Source organism: Theropithecus gelada, chromosome X (genome assembly GCF_003255815.1).
Source record: "Theropithecus gelada isolate Dixy chromosome X, Tgel_1.0, whole genome shotgun sequence".
NCBI lineage: Eukaryota > Metazoa > Chordata > Mammalia > Primates > Cercopithecidae > Theropithecus > Theropithecus gelada.
Window position 1 is genome coordinate 45,730,596 of NC_037689.1, and position 16,928 is coordinate 45,747,523.

Below are 16,928 nucleotides of genomic sequence, written 5' to 3' on the forward strand. Positions count from 1 at the left end.
AAAACAAAGAAAATGAACTTTCAAAATATTTATCCTTTTTTCACATGAATTATCATCATACTTATTTATTTATTTCTTTATTTTGAGACAGAGTTTCACTCTTGTTGCCCAGGCTAGAGTGCAATGGTGTGATCTCAGCTCACCACAACCTCTGCCTCCCAGGTTCAAGCGATTCTCCCGCCTCAGTCTCCCGGGTAGCTGGGATTACGGGCATGCGCCACCACACCTGGATAATTTTTGTATTTTTAGTAAAGATGGGGTTTCACCATGTTGGCCAGGCTGGTCTCGAACTCCTGACCTCAGGTGATTTCCCCGCCTCAGCCTCCCAAAGTGCTGGGATTACAGGCATGAGCCACCACGCCTGGCACTCTCCCCATACTTTTAAGTTTCATGAATATTCACCACAAATTGTGTCTACAGTACAGGAATCACCTGGGAATCTTGTTAAAATGCTGCCGCTGCTGCTGGTCCATAAACCACACTTTTTAAAAAATTCATTCAGCCACTCTATATCTTTTGATTGGAGAGTTTAGTCCATTTACATGAATGTTATTACTGATAAGTACAGACTTAGTTTTGCCATTTTCTTATTTGTTCTGGTTGTTTTGTTGTTTTCTTCTCTTCCTTCTTTCCTTCCTTCCTGCCTGCCTTTTAGTGAAGGTGATTTTCTCTGGTGGTATGTTTTAATTTCTTGCTTTTTATTTTTTGTGTATCTGTTGTATGTTTTTGGATTTGAGGTTACCATGAGGCTTGCAAACAATATCTTCTAACCCATTATTTTAAACTGATGACAGATTAACACAGATTGCATCAACAAACAAACTCCATCTCAAAAAAACAAACAAACAAACAAACAAAAAACAAAAAAAATCACAAGCAAAGAGAAACCAAGTAAAAACTCTGCACTTTAACTTCATCTCCCCACTTTTTAACCTTTTGTTGTTTCTGTTAATATCTTATTGTATTATGTCTTGAAAAGTTATTGTAGTTATTATTTTTGATCAGTTCATCTTTTAGTCTTTCTATTCAATATATGAGTAGCTTACACACTACAATTGCAATGTTATAATACTCTGTTTTTCTGTGTACTTACTATTACCAGTGAATTTTGTAGTTTCAGATGATTTCTTATTGTTTATTAATGACCTTTTCTTTCAGATTGAAGAATTCCCTTTAGCATTTCTTGTAGGACAAGTATGTTATTGACAAAATTCCTAAGCTTTTGTCTGAGAAAGTCTTTCTCCTTCATGTTTGAAGGATATTTTCACTGCATATACCATTCTAGGATAAAAGTTTTTTTTTTTCCTTCAGCATTTTAAATATGTTACATCACTCTCTCAGCCTGTAAGGTTTCCAATGAGAAGTCTGCTGCCAGACGTATTGGAACTCCTTTGCATGTTGTTTGTTTCTTTTCTCTTGCTGATTTCAGGATTCTTTCTTTATCCTTGACCTTTGGGAGTTTGATTATTAAATACCTTGCGGTAGTCTTTGGGTTAAATCTGCTTGGTGTTCTGTAACCTTCTTTACTTGAATATTGATATCAGTCTCTGAATTTGGGAAGTTCTCTGCTATTATCCCTTTGAATAAACTTTCTACCCTGATCTATCTCTACCTCCTTTTTAGGGCCAATAATTCTTAGATTCACCCTTTTGAGGCTATTTTCTAGATCTTGTAGGCATGCATCATCCTTTTTAAATTTTTTTTTCTTTTGTCTGCTCTGATTGTGTATTTTCAAATAGCCTGTCTTCAAGCTCACTAATTCTTCTGCGTGATCAGTTCCTCTGTTAGGAGACTCTGATGCATTCTTCAGTGTGTCCATTGTATTTTTCAGCTCCAGAATTTCTGCTTGATTTTTAATTATTTCAGTCTCTTTGTTAAATTTATCTGATAGGTTTCTGAATTCCTTCTCTGTGTTATCTTGAATTTTGTTGAGCTTTCTTAAAACAGCTATTTTGTTTGTTTGTTTTTTGTTTTTTTTACGTCAGAACATGAACACAAAAACAGCTATTTTGAATTCTCTATCTGAAAGGTTACATACCTCTGTCTCTCTAGGATTGATCACTGGTGCCTTATTTAGTTTCTTTGAGGTCATGTTTTCCTGAATGGTCTTGATGCTTATGGATGTTTGCCAATGTCTGGGCATCGAAGAGTTAGGTATTGTAGTATTTATTGTAGTCTTTACAGTCTGGGCTTGTTTGTAACCTGTCCTTTGTGAAAAGGCTTTCCAAGTATTCAAAGGGACTCAGGTGTCGTGATCTAAATCTTTGGTCACTGCAGCCATATCTGCATTAGGGGGCACCCCAAGCCCAGTAATGCTGTGGCTCTTACAGACTTGTAGAGGTACTGCCTTGTTGTTCCTGGCTAAGATCTGAAAGAATTCCCTGGATTACCAGGCAGAGACTCTTGTTCTCTTTCCTTACTTTTTCTCCAATAAATGGAATCTCTCTCTTTCTGTACTGAGCAGCCTGGAGCTTGGGGAGGGGTAAAACAAGCACCCTTGTGGCCACCACCACCACTGGGACTGCATTGGGTCGGACCTGAAGCAGGCACAGCACTGGGTCTCTCCCAAAGGCCCACAGTGACCACTGCCTGGCTACCATTTATGTTCACTCAAGGTCCAAGGGCTCTACAGTCAGCAGGTGGCGAATCCGGACAGGCTTGTGATATAAACCACACTTTTAATAGCAAAGCTCTACAGTACAGGTTTTACTCCTTGGACCCTTATATGTGACTATAATTAAGTTTAAAAAAGATGGACATTCTCATATTTAGCCATTTATAAACCACACATCAAAGGTTATTTTTCTGTAATCCCGGCAAGATTCTGCTTCTGGAAATGTTGTACACAAAAACTATGGCCCATCTTAAATCATGAGTTCTAGCACGTATGCAGGAGGGAAGACCACACAGCCTGGCAGTTTCTCATCAGATCCTGCATGTGCGGCATTGACTCTGAAGAGTTTTAGAAAAGGAAAAGAGACTACTTTTCTCTGTGTTCTCAGGTAGTATCAGATAAAATTTAACTTTATTTCAGAAATATATCAAATGAGGCCAGGCACGGTACCTCAAACCTATAATCCCAGCACTTTGAGAGGCTGAGGTGGGAGGATCACCTGAGGTCAGGAGTTCGAGACCAGCCTGACCAACATGGTGAAACCCTGTCTCTACTTAAAATATAAAATTAGCCAGATGTGGTGGTGGGCGCCTGTAATCCCTACTACTTGGGAGGCTGAGGCAAGGGAATCGCTTGAACCCGGGAGGCAGAGGTTGCAGTGAGCCAAGATTACACCATTGCACTCCAGCCTGGGCCACAAAAGCAAAACTCTGTCAAAAAAAAAAGAAAGAAAGAAAGAAAGAAAAAACCTAGAAAATGAGCTACATGTTTTCATTATGGAATATGGTATTTCAAGAACATTAATATTTATATAGATTGACTTCAAATGTGGAAGTATATGTTTATCCTATTTGAAGGATAAATTTATGCCACATTTACGTATGGAATAAGCTTGTAGTTACCCCTATAACACATCATCAATTGTTTCTTTCCTAAGATTATGTAATGAGGCTTTTTCAAGAACTGAGATCCTCCTGGGTCTCCTCCTGCCAGCCCCCATGCTGTACATGGGTTTGAGCCAATGAGAAATTTAGAGGCAGTGATCGGAAATCACTGCTTATGCATTAAAACTCATCATAATGCTGTAAAATAACTTAAATGTTTGTTTAAATTAGCCCACAGATAGAAAAATATGCCTCTGTGCCTTTATCTTCTGTGCTACAACTTTCACTCTCCTGGGGTAGTCATTGTTAATGGTTTGCTGTGTATCCTTCATGTTTCCCATGAAAATATACACACAGAGATTTTAAAATTTTGTTCTTATTATAAAAATGTGGTCATACTATTGACCTTGAATTTTTCACTAACCATCATAATGGGTTTCAAATGATCAGAACATACCCAACTTGAAGAGAACAGTTTAAGGTTCCTTTTTCCCTTTAGTTCGGCTTCAAAACAAGATTTGTGGTTGATACAAAACTTATAAATATGGAATTTTTCTTACTCTAAGCTTACTCAACTCTATTGTTCTTTGTCTTTTTGTGTTTGGTGTTTGTTTGCTTTTTAAGACAAGGTCTTAATCTGTTGCCAAGGCTGGAGTGCAGTGGGGCAATCTCGCAATCTCGGCTCACTACAACCTCCTGCTCCCAGGCTCAAGCAATTCTTATGTCTCAGCCAGCTGAGTAGCTGGGATTACAAACATGTGCCACCACGTCTGGCTAATTTTTGTATATTTTTTAGTAGAGACAAGGTTTTGCTATGCTGGCCAGGCTGATCTCAAACTCCTGGCCTCAAGCGATCTGTCCACTTCAGCCTCCCAAAGTGTTGTGCCTATTGAGCACTTTCTGTTAAATATGATCTTAAACATTTTATGCACATTACTATATTTAATTATCATAAACACTACAGTGTATTTTCTGTTATTATCCTCATTTTTAAAAAGACTGAGGGCCGGGTGCTGTGGCTCACGCCTGTAATCCTAACACTTTGGGAGGCCAAGGCAGGTGGATCACTTGAGGTCAGGAGTTCAAGACCAGCCTGGCCAACATAGTGAAACCCCGTCTCTACTAAAAATACAAAAATTAGCCAAGCGTGGTGGCACATGCCTGTAATCCCAGCTACTTGAGAGGCTAAGGCAGGAGGATCACTTGAACCCAGGAGGTGGAGGTTGCAATGAGCCGAGATTGCACCACTGCACTCCAGCCTGAGTGACAGACTGAGATTCTGTCTCAAAACAAAACAAAACAAAACAAACAAACAAAAAAACACTAAGTAACTTGCCTGAAGTCTCATACCTAGAAAGTGAAGGAACTGAGATCAAGACCTAGTTAGCCTGCCTCCAAAGTCCAATTTCTTAACCACTCCTGAGATTTAGGAACTATGCTAAACAGCAGCATACACATTCTCTTCGATGGCCCTGCAATAACTCTAGTTAGGGACACATTGTTCCCATTTTCCCTGTTAGGAAGCTAGAAGTTAGAAAGACTTGCCAGGAGCATAACTGAGACTTGAACACTTCTCTGTGTTTCCACTGTACTATATACATTTTGAGGTTAAAACAACCATGCAGTTATGGTGGTTTTGTTTATTCTGAGCCTGTATATAATTGAACTGTTCCAAACCAAGAAACTGTTCCAATGCAGGGATACCAGTTATTACCTCCTCCATGAATGACAGTTCCCAGTAGGAACGGGAAAGTGTCTTGGGATGCTAGAGTAGCTTTACAAGCCCAAGTGTGGATCTAGGCCAGCAAATAGCCACAGAGCTGTGGGGGCTTCTGGCCACAGAGATGCTGAGTATCAGGATAAGTGCCAGATTTAGAGATGGCCCCCTTTGACCCTTTGAATCACCCACCAAGAACAGAACCTGCATCTTGAATCATACCCTGATTGGCTGGTATCCTGGAATCTTTGCCTAGTTTTTGCCCTTGCTTTTCTCCTGGCTCTGGGCTCTTCTTTCCCATTGCTTCCTATGGAGAAGGACTTTCTTGAATTTGGCCATACACTGCAGATGTCTGAGAAAGAATATCTTGGCCATTGGATGGCAAACATTTTTCAAACCCCTCTCATAGGTGGCCAGAGAGCTTGCCCTATGCTGCCAGGCGTGTTTTTCTTTGGCTGAGGGACCAGAATGGGCCAGACACAGATGAGGCACACAGCTGAGACACTGCACACATAAGGAAACTGGATCTTGGAGAGATTGGTGGTGGTGACTGAGTAGGGCAGTGTAGGGAGGACCTGTCAATAAATACCTTTTTGGGAGGCTAAGGTGGGCGGATCACTTGAGGTCATTTCAGGACCAGCGTGGCCAAAATGGCAAAACTGTCTCCACTAAAAATACAAAAAAAAAAAAAAATTAGCAAGGCATGGTGGCACGTGCCTGTAGTCCCAGCTACCCAGAAGGCTGAAGCAGGAGTATTGTTTGAACCCAGGAGGCAGAGGTTGCAGTGAGTCAAGATGGCACTACTGCACTCCAGCCCGGGCGATAGAGGGAGACTCTGTCTCAAAAAAAAAAAAAAAACCCTAAATAAATACCTTTTGTACTGTGGCTCACACCTGTAGTCCCAACACTTTGGGAGGCCAAGGTGGGTGGAACAGAAGGTCAGGAGTTCGACACCAGCCTGGCCAACATGGTGAAACCCCGTCTCTACTGAAGATACAAAAATTAGCTGGGCGTAATCCCAACATTTTGGGAGGCTGAGGTGGGCGGAACAGAAGATCAGGAGTTCGAGACCAGCCTGGCCAACATGATGAAACCCCATCTCTACTGAAAATACAAAAATTAGCTGAGCATAATCCTAACACTTTGGGAGGCTGAGGCGGGTGGAATAGAAGGAAGAGTTCGCGACCAGCCTGGCCAACATGGTGAAACCCCATCTCTACTGAAAATACAAAAATTAGCTGGGCGTGGTGGCGTGTGCCCGTAATCCCAGCTACTGAGGAGGGGCAGGAGAATCGCTTGAGCCCGGGAGGCGGAGGTTGCGGTAAGCTGAGATGGCACCACTGCACTCCAGCCTGGGTGACAGAGCAAGACTCTGTCTAAAAAAATAAGAAGAAGAATTTAAAAAACCCTTTTTTAGTAACGAGCTAAAGTAAATTATAGTTATGCCTACAGAAATTCCTAAAGCAGAAATTATATGGTCTTCATACCTGTTCAGTGTACAATTACTTGTTTTTACCTTTAGTGTCACTGTGGGGCTGGTTAATTAGAACCATAAAATGTTGGAAATTAATTGCAAGAAAACATAATGGAGAGATTTGCCAATACTATAATTAATTAATTAATTAATTTTTGAGATGGAGTCTCACTCTGTCGCCCAGGCTGGAGTGCAGTGGCACGATCTTGGCTCAGTGCAACCTCCGCCTCCCGGGTTCAAGCGATTCTCCTGCCTCAGCCTCCCAAGTAGCTAGGATTACAGGTGCTCACCAGCTTGCCCTACTAGTTTTGGTATTTTTTAGTTGAGACAGGGTTTCACCATGTTGGCCAGGCTGGAATCAAACTCCTGACCTCAGGTGATCCACCCCCTTCGGCCTCCCAGAGTGCTGGGATTACAAGCGTGAGCTACTACACCTGGCCTATGTTTTCTTTAGTTGTGTAATGTATAAGGAAATTAATGAAATATAAAGCAAAAATGATCTACCTAAAGGAAAGCTCCATGTCACATTTTCACTAAACTGTCTCTTCAGTTCTATACATTAGGAATAAAACTTCAACCATTCAACCATTTGAATGTTTTCTTCCTTTTTCGTTTTCTGCATGTGTCTGTGATATTCTAAGCTCTGGAATTTAAAAAAATAAATAAAGGAATAGTCTGAATAACAAAAGTGAGAATTGGAATAGAAAATGCATTATAGCTTGCTGTTGTGTGTGAAGTAAAAAGAACAATGATTCTCAGTTTTGATCCTGTCTCAACCACTCTTTTTTCTTTTTCTTTTCTTTTTTCCTTTTTTTTTTTTTTTTTTTTTTTGAGACAGCATCTCGCCCTGTCACCCAGGCTGGAGTGCAGTGGCATGATCTCAGCTCACTGCAACCTCCGCCTCTCAGGTTTAAGGAATCCTCCTGCCTCAGCCTCCCGAGTAGCTGGGTTTACAGGCACACGCCACCACGCTAGGCTAATTTTTGTATTTTTAGTTGAAACAGGGTTTTGCCATGTTTGCCAGGCTGATCTCGAACTCCTGACCTCAGGTGATCCACCTGCCTCAGCCTTCCAAAGTGCTAGGATTACAGGTGTGAGCCACCGTGCCTGGCCTCAACCATTCTTTTAGGCCTTGTATCAACATTATAACACAAAGTTCCCATACTTTCACAAATACCACATTCTGACATACAAAGGAAAAAAGAAACTTATCTGGAATCAAAAGATATTTGAATTTTCTTTTCTTTTCTTTTTCTTTTTCTTTTTCTTTTTTCTTTTTTTTTTTTTTTTTTGAGACAGAGTCTTGCTGTGTCCCCTAGGCTGGAGTACAGTGGTGCGATCTCTGCTCACTGCAACCTCCACCTCCCGGATTCAAGCGATTCTCCTGCCTCAGCCTCCCGAGTAGCTGAGATTATAAGTGCCTGCCACCACGCCCGGCTAAGTTTTGTATTTTTAGTAGAGACGGGGTTTCACCATGTTGGCCAGGTTGGTCTCGACCCCCTGACCTCAGGTGATCCACCTGCCTCGGCCTCCCAAAGTGCTGGAATTATAGGTGTGAGCCACCATGCCCACCCTGAATTTTCTTTTGTGCTATCCTTCCTCCATATAAACATACCCTTTGTGGCCAGAAGTACAGATCTGTAATATAAATATATGTTAGAAGAGTCAGCATATACTTATGGGGGGGGGTGCAAAGTACTTAAGTCTCTACTCACAGTCTATGTATAGCTCTTAGCACAGGATACTTATATGTGGAAGGGTATGGTGTAAGTAGGGCCCAACAGGATTTGAGCTTCCATGTATTCTGTGATTCTTCTGTCTCTGACCTCTCAGGTGCTTTCCTTGAGCATAAAATGTTGACATTTGGAAAAGAAAAGAAAACCCCTTTATTTGCTACTTTTTAGCTGCTGAGAATGAAGTCTGAAGGGAGGGAGGCTTAAACAATCTGAAACATACATGTTTGCACTTACTGGCAGTGTATAAATACATAAAAGAGAGGTGGTACCAGTTGACACCTTTCATTGCAGTTCCTACGATAACTCATTGAATCACCAGATAAGTTTTCTCTGCATTGACAGCACAAATGATGTTATAGGTTTGTTTTCCTTTTTAAAATAAAAGGATTAAAAGTCTTTTAATGGGAAAAACCAGCTGTTTTAAAACTATGTTCTCTGAGGATTCTGGACTCAGCAATTCCTCTAGCTGCATTTGAAAACTATGTAGATGGCCTGGTGTGGTGGCTCATACCTGTAATCCCAGCACTTTGGGAGGCCGAGGCGAGCAGATCACGAGGTCAGGAGATGGATACCATCCTGGCTAACACGGTGAAACCCCGTCTCTACTAAAAATACAAAAAATTAGCCAGGTGTGGTGGCAGGCGCCTATAGTCCCAGCTACTCCGGAGGTGGAGGCGGGAGAATCTCTTGAACCCCAGGAGGCGGAGGTTGCAGTGAGCCGAGATGGCGCCACTGTTCTCCAGCCTAGGTGACAAAGCAACACTCCATTTCAAAAAAAAAAAAAGCTACGTAGATAAGGCTATGGAAATAATTTTAAGTGGTTTAATAATCCCTATATGATCTCTTTGCAAATGCAACTTTTCTATTGAATAGCAAGCTGCTAGAAGAAAGGAACAATATTTGATGTATTTGTCAGAAGAAATATGTAAAGGGTGTGCTGATAATTAATGCTGTTCTACTATTTTTAAAGCCTGTTTTCTATTCTCTTTACAGGCAGTGGTTGATGCTTGCAAACTAATGGGGGAAAGGAAATTTCACCGTATAATTGTGGAAGATGAGCGTATTTTCCCAAAGTCCAAAGTAACTGATATAATGGATGTTGTCACCATGCAAGATTATATACAAGTAAGGAATTTAGATTTAGATGTTGAAAAACAAACCAAGCAAGTCTTCCTAACTCTGTCCTCCAAGAAGAAAGAATCATACTTTTTTATTATGGTAAAATATAACACAATATAAAATTTACTATTTTATTATGTTTTATTTTATTTTTCAAATATATTCTATAGAATGAAACTTATTTTTGGATACCCAAGCACTAGAACTTTCTTTTTAAATTTTTTTAAATTCAACTTTTATTTTAAGTTCAGGGATACATGTGCAAGTTTGTTATTGTATATAGGTAAACTTGTGTCAAGGGAGTTTGTTGTTCAGATTATTTTGTCACCCAAGTATTAGGCCTAGTACCCATTAGTTATTTTTCCTGATCCTCTCCCTCCTCCCACCCTCCACCCTCTGGTAAGCCCCAGTGTGTGTTTTTCCCCTCTATGTGTCCATGTGTTGTCATCATAAAATTGACCATTTTAAAGTGTACAATTCAGGGGCATTAAGTACATTCACAGGGTTGTGCAAGCATCACCACCATCTAGTTCCAGAACCTTTTCATTATCCCAAAAGGAAACCCTGCATCCAGTAAGCAGTAACTCTCCATTCCTGCATCATTCCAGCCCCGTAAACCACCACTCTGCCTTCTGTCTCTATGGATTTGCCTAATCCGAATATTTCATATAAAGGAAATCATGTGATATATGGCTTTTTGTATGTAGGGAGGGTGATAGCTAAGGAATTTGGGGGTTCTTTTGGGGTGATGGAAATATTCTGAAATATTCATAGGACGTGGTAATAGTTGCACAACATTGTGAATATACCAAAAACCATTGAGTTGAGTTGCATACTTTTTTTTTTTTTTTTTTTTTGAGACGGAGTTTCGCTCTTTTCGTCTAGGCTGGAGTGCAGTGGTGCAATCTCAGCTCACTGCAACCTCTGCCTCCCAGGTTCAAGCGATTCTCCTGCCTCAGCCTCCCAAGTAGCTGGGATTACAGGCGTGCACCACCATGCCCAGCTAATTTTTTTGTATTTTTAGTAGAAACGGGATTTCACCATATTGGCCAGGCTGGTCTTGAACTCCTGACCTCCGGTGATCCACCCGTCACAGCCTCCCAAAGTGCTGGGATTACAGGCGTGAGCCACTGCACCTAGCCGATATTGTGTTTTCACAAATGGAAGGTTTGTGGCAAACCTGCATCAAGCAAATCTATCGGTGCCTTTTTTCCAATAGCATGTGCTTGCTTTGTGTCTCTGTGTCACGTTTTGGTCACTCTTGCAATATTTCAAATGTTTTCATTATTATTATATCTGTTATGGTGATCTGTGATCAGTGATCTTTGATGTCACTATTGTAATTGTTTTGGGGTACCACAAACTGAACCCATATAAGATGGCAAACTTAACCAATAAATGTGTGTGTTCTGACTGCTGTACCAACCAGCCATTCCATTATCTCTCTCTCTCCCCCCTCTTGTCTCTCTATTTTCTGAGACACAACAATATTGAAATTAGGCCAATTAATAATCCTACAATGGCCTCTAAGTGTTCAAGTGAAAGAGTCACGCGCCTCTCACTTTAAATCAAAAGCTAGAAATGACGAAACTTAGTGAGGAAGGCATGTCAAAAGCTGAGATAGGCCAAAAGCTACACCTTTGCACCAAAGAGTTAAACGTGTTGTGAATGCAAAGGAAAAATTTATGAAGGAAATTGAAAGTGCTACTCCAGCAAATACATAAATGATAAGAAAGCAATACAGCCGTATTGCTGATATGGAGAAAGTGTTAGTGGTCTGGATAGAAGATTAAACCAGCCACAACATTCTCTTAAACCAAAGCCTAATCCAGAGCAAGGCCTTTGCTCTCTTCAGTTCTGTGAAGGATCAGAGAGGTGAGGAAGCTGCAGAAGAAACTTTGGAAGCTAGCAGAGGTTGGTTCATGAAGTTTAGGGAAAGAAGCCATCTTTATAACATAAAAGTGCATGGTGAAGCAGCAAGTGCGGATGGAGAAGCTGCAGCAAGTTATCCAGGAGATCTCGCTAAGATAATTGTTGAAGGTGGCTTTCAATGTAGACAAAACAGCCTTATACTGTTGGAAGGTGCCCTCTTGGGCTTTCACAGCTAGAGAGGAGAAGCCAATGGCTTCAAAGGACAGGAGAAGCCTGGCTTCAAAGGACAGGCTGAGTCTCTTGTTAGGGGCTGATGCAGATGGTAACTTTAACTTATTAAAGTCAGTTCTCATTTACCATTCTGAAAATTTTAGGGCCCTTAAGAATTATGCTAAATCTGGCCGGGCACAGTGGCTCAGGCCTATAATCCCAGCACTTTGGGAGGCCAAGGCGGGCAGATGACTTGAGGTCAGGAGCTCGAGACCAGCCTGGCCAATATGGTGAAACCCATCTCTACTAAAAATACAAAAATTAGCCGGGCATGGCGGCACATGCCTGTAGTCCCAGCTACTCAGGAGGCTGAGACAGGAGAATTGCTTGAGCCCGGGAGGTGGAGGTTGCAGTGAGCTAAGATTGCACCACTGCACTCCAGGCTGGGCAACAGAACAAGACTCTGTCTCAAAAAAAAAAAAAGAAAAAAAAAAAGAAAAAGTAAAGAAAAGGAATTATGCTAAATCTACTCTGTATAGAGTAATTATATAGCCTGTGCTCTATAAATGGAATAACAAAGCCTGGACGACAGCACATATATTTACAGCATGGTTTACTGAATATTTTAAGCCCCCTGTTGAAACCTACTGCTCAGATCAAAAAAAAAAAAAAAAAGATTCCTTTCAAAGTATTACAGCTCATTGACAAGGCACCTGGTCACCCAGGAGCTCTGATGGAGCTGTACAAGAAGATGAATATCTTCATGCCTGCTAATACAACATCCATTCTACAGCCCATGGATCAAGGAGTAATTTCAACTTTCAAGTCTTACTATTTAAGAAATACATTTCATAAGGCTATAGCTGCCATAGACAATGATTCCTCTGATGGATCTAGGTAAAGTAAATTTTAAAAATCCAGAAAAGATTCACCATTCTAGATGCTATTGAGAACATTCATGAGCTGGGCACGGTGGCTCATGGCTGTAATCCCAGTACTTTGGAAGGCTGAGATGGGAGGATCTCTTGAAGACAGTTTGAGACCGGCCTGGGCAATATAGGGAGACCCTGTCTCTACAAAAATTACCCCCCCAAAATTAGCCAGGTATGGTAGTATGCCCCTATGGTCCCAGCTACTCAGGAAGCTGATGTGGGAGGATTGCTTTAGCCATGATTGCACCACTGCACTCCAGCCTGGGCGACAGAGTGAGACCCTGTCTCAAAAAAAAAAAAAAAAAAAAAAAGCCACATCCACCCCAACCTTCCGTAACCAGTACCCTGATCAGTCAGCAGCCATCCACATCAAGGCAAGGCTCTCCACCAGCAAAAAGAATAGGACTCACTGAAGGCTCAGATGATCATTAGCATTTTTTAGCAATAAAGTATTTTTTTTTCTTGTTGTGGAGATGGGACCTTGCTATGTTTGCCAGGCTGGTCTCAAACTTCTGGACACAAGTGATCCTGTCAGCTCTTACTCTGTAAGTTCTGGCATTACAGGCATCAGCCATTGTGCCCAGCCACAACAAAGTATTTTTGAATTAAAGTATGTACATTTTTTTGAAAAAATGCTGTTACACACTTAACAAACTACAGTATAATGTAGACATAACTTTTATACGCACTGGGAAACCAAAAAATTAGCATGACTCTATTTGCAATATTCACTTTATTACTGTGGTCTGCAACTGGACCCGCAATATCTCTGAGGTATGTCTGTATACAGTCTCAACTATTCACTCATTTGCTTCAGTGTGAAGCATGAAATTAATGCAATGCCTTAGAGACTCCCAATTATGTTTTTCTTTTAGAGTCTTAGCCTATGAGTTTAGGGAAGTGAACCAGGAAATAAATAGAGCCAGGGATGGCAACTATCTTTGCTAAGGACAAAGACCACATACTTTCAGATTGTGAACATGTCAAGGATTAGTGTCAGAGAGAGGAGTCCCCAGATAGACATATTGGAAGAGAGAGATAAGATCATTGTTGACGTTTGTTGAGTCCTTATACGGGTGTGGCACTGTCTTTATCTCTTTACATGCATATTATCTTCTTTCATCTTCAAGTTTGTAAATTATGTGACCTTTTTTTACAAAAGAGAAAAATGAAGTTTAACAAGCCTCAAAAAAACTTGCCTGAGGTCACAGACAGATCTGCTAAGTGACTGCGCAGATGATTGACAGAGCTATGATATTTACCCATTTTGCAACTTCACTGAGGAAAAAAAAAATACACAGTCTTACTTTGCATGTTATTGCAGGACCATAAAAATGACCAGCAAATTGAAACCATGCAAAACAAACTTAATATCTGGGGGGAAAATTGTGATTGTCCTGTGACTTTTCTTTTTTTTTTTTTTTTTTGAGACAGAGTCTCACGCTGTCACCCAGACTGGAGTGCAGTGGCGCGATCTCGGCTCACTGCAAGCTCCGCCTCCTGGGTTCACGCCATTCTCCTGCCTCAGCCTCCTGAGTAGCTGGGACTACAGGCGCCCGCCACCGCGCCCGGCTAATTTTTTGTATTTTTAGTAGAGACGGGGTTTCACTGTGGTCTCGATCTCCTGACCTTGTGATCCGCCCGCCTCGGCCTCCCAAAGTGCTGGGATTACAGGCGTGAGCCACCGCGCCCGGCGTCCTGTGACTTTTCAAAATGTTTGTCTGTAGTCCCAGCTACTTGGGAGGCTGAGGCAAGAGGATCACTTAGGTCTGGGAGTTTGAGGGTAGCCTGGGCAACATAGTGAGACCCCATCTCTAAAAAAAAAAAAAATCTTCTTTATCAAAACATTAAAAACTCTTTTGCTGTCTCTTATAAATACGTAGGAAAATGGAAGGAAAAAACCCAACACATTTAGTACACTTTTAGTACACTATAATTTAAAACATTAGAAACACAGACAAAGTGTTTTGTTTCTTCATAAAATATCTTACCAACTGTGAATATACTGGAAACCATTGAATTGTACACTTTAAATGGTGGATTGTATGGTATGTGAACCTCAATAAAGCTGTGAAAAAAAAAAAACTTACCAAGAGTACTTTAAATAGTGCTTGCCTTCTTGTTCTTCTAGTACCACTTATAAGCATCTTTTCTATGTCTTGGTGTATTGTCATATTCCTTTTAAAATTTGGATCAGCTGCCAACATTTTATTCTTTGCGCTTTAAATGTTGCAAAATATCTCAGAGTTCCTTCAGTATGAAGTTTTTTTTTGGCCAGCATCATTTCCACTGGGAAAGCTTCATCCTTTTATCACAGCCACTTTCCTCATTTATGTTGATAAGTTCATCCTCACCAAGTTCCTTTAGCTGTAGATCTGCAACGTCTTGAATGATGGCAGTGTCAGCATCCCCACAGTCACCTATTTCTTCTAGAACTCCATGTACGGTTGATTCCAATTTCACTTCAAGTGGTACCACTTTTTGTTTCTTTGATGGCCAATTCCCTCTTTTGATTTTCCATTTTTGTAAAATGTCACATGGGTTTATCACTGGGAGACAAAAAGGCAACACAACTGTATACTTTGCTGTTTGTGTGTGAAATGAATAACAGATTCACAGTGACCAGTCACTGATTGACTTTGGAAGCTATGACATGATTTGTCACTAATCATGATGGACATCTGTCATTTATATTGTGATCTTTGAGCTGAAGAGCTAGCAACAGGAGGCCGGGCATGGTGGCTCATGCCTGTAATCCCAGCACTTTGAGAGGCTGAGGTGGGTGGATCACCTGAGGTCAGGAGTTCGAGACCAGCCTGGCCAACATGGTGAAACCCTGTCTCTACTAAAAATACAAAAATTAGCCGGGCCTGGTGGCACACGCCTATAATCCCAGCTACTGGGGAGGCTGAGGCAGGGGAATCGCTTGAACCCAGGAGGCGGAGGTTGCGGTGAGCCGAGATTACGTCACTGCACTCCAGCCTGGGTGATAAAGCAAGACTCCATCTCAAAAAAAAAAAGTTTGAAAAGGCCGGGTGTGGTGGCTCATGTCTGTAATCCTAGCACTTGGGGAGGCAGAGGCCGGAGGATCGCTTGAGCCCAGGAGTTTGAGACCTGCCTGGGCAACGTAGCGAGACCCCATTCTCCAGAAGAGGGAAAAAAAAGATGAAATGGTGCAAAAATAGGATTGCCTGTGTGTGTGTATGTGTGCGAGTGTGTATGTGTATATGTGAGTGTGAGGGTGTGTGTTGAGAGTGTATGCATATGTGCATCTGTGTGTGTGTGCTTGAAAGCATGAATGTGACTGTGTAATATACCCTAAAGGCCTTGTTGTTATTCTGTTTCCTAGCACTGTAACTTCTCCTGCCCTATCCCTGGCTCTTAAATGCACAATTATAATGTTAAATTGATGATATATATTTGGTATTTTTTTTTTTTTATTTTTCTTTTTTTTTTTGAGACGGAGTCTCGCTGTGTCGCCCAGGCTGGAGTGCAGTGGCGCGATCTCGGCTCACTGCAAGCTCCGCCTCCCGGGTTCACGCCATTCTCCCGCCTCAGCCTCCGAGTAGCTGGGACTACAGGCGCCCGCCACCACGCCCGGCTAGTTTTTTGTATTTTTAGTAGAGACGGGGTTTCACCATGTTAGCCAGGATGGTCTCGATCTCCTGACCTCGTGATCCACCCGCCTCGGCCTCCCAAAGTGCTGGGATTACAGGCTTGAGCCACCGCGCCCGGCCTTATTTGGTATTTTTAATTCCTAATTTGATATCATTTTAAATTGGAAAAAAAGAAAAGTGGGATTTCTACAAATACTCTAAATGAAAATAGTGAAATTCTCCACTTCATACTAGAGATGTACTCATATTTCTAAAAAGGTTTGTGCAAAAGTCCTCTCAACAACCTGGGCAACATAGTGAGACCCTATCTCTACAAAAATTAAAAAATTGGCCAGGCATGGTGGCTCACACCTGTAATCTCAGCACTTTGGGAGGCTGAGGTGAGTGGATCACCTGAGGTCAGGAGTTCGAGACCAGCCTGGCCAACGTGGCGAAACCCCGTCTCTACTAAAAATACAAAAAAATAGCTGGGTGTGGTGGCATGCACCTGTAATCCCAGCTACTCTGGAAGCTGAGGCAGGAGAATCACTTGAACCTGGGAGGCAGAGGTTGCTGTGAGCCGAGATCGAGTCACTGCTCTCTAGCCTGGGCAACAGGAGCGAAACTCCGTCTCAGTAAAAAAAAAAAGCCAGACATGGTGGCATGTACCTGTAGTCCCAGCTACTCAGGAGGATCACTGGAACCCGGGAGGTTGAGGCTGCTAGCCATGATCATGTCACTGCACTCCAGCCTGGATGACAGAATGAGACCCTG

General features: G+C 41.7%; 1 protein-coding gene across 2 annotated transcripts in view; it reads left to right on the forward strand.

Annotated features, from left to right (window-relative positions):
• The window catches only part of CXHXorf58 (chromosome X CXorf58 homolog), a 32,718-nt gene that overhangs the window by 10,163 nt on the left and 5,627 nt on the right, over positions 1-16,928 (forward strand). For both annotated transcript variants that reach the window (XM_025372159.1, XM_025372160.1), the window contains exon 6: positions 9,419-9,550. In XM_025372159.1, the coding sequence (XP_025227944.1) occupies positions 9,419-9,550 (132 nt within the window). The remainder of the gene's footprint in view (positions 1-9,418; positions 9,551-16,928) is intronic.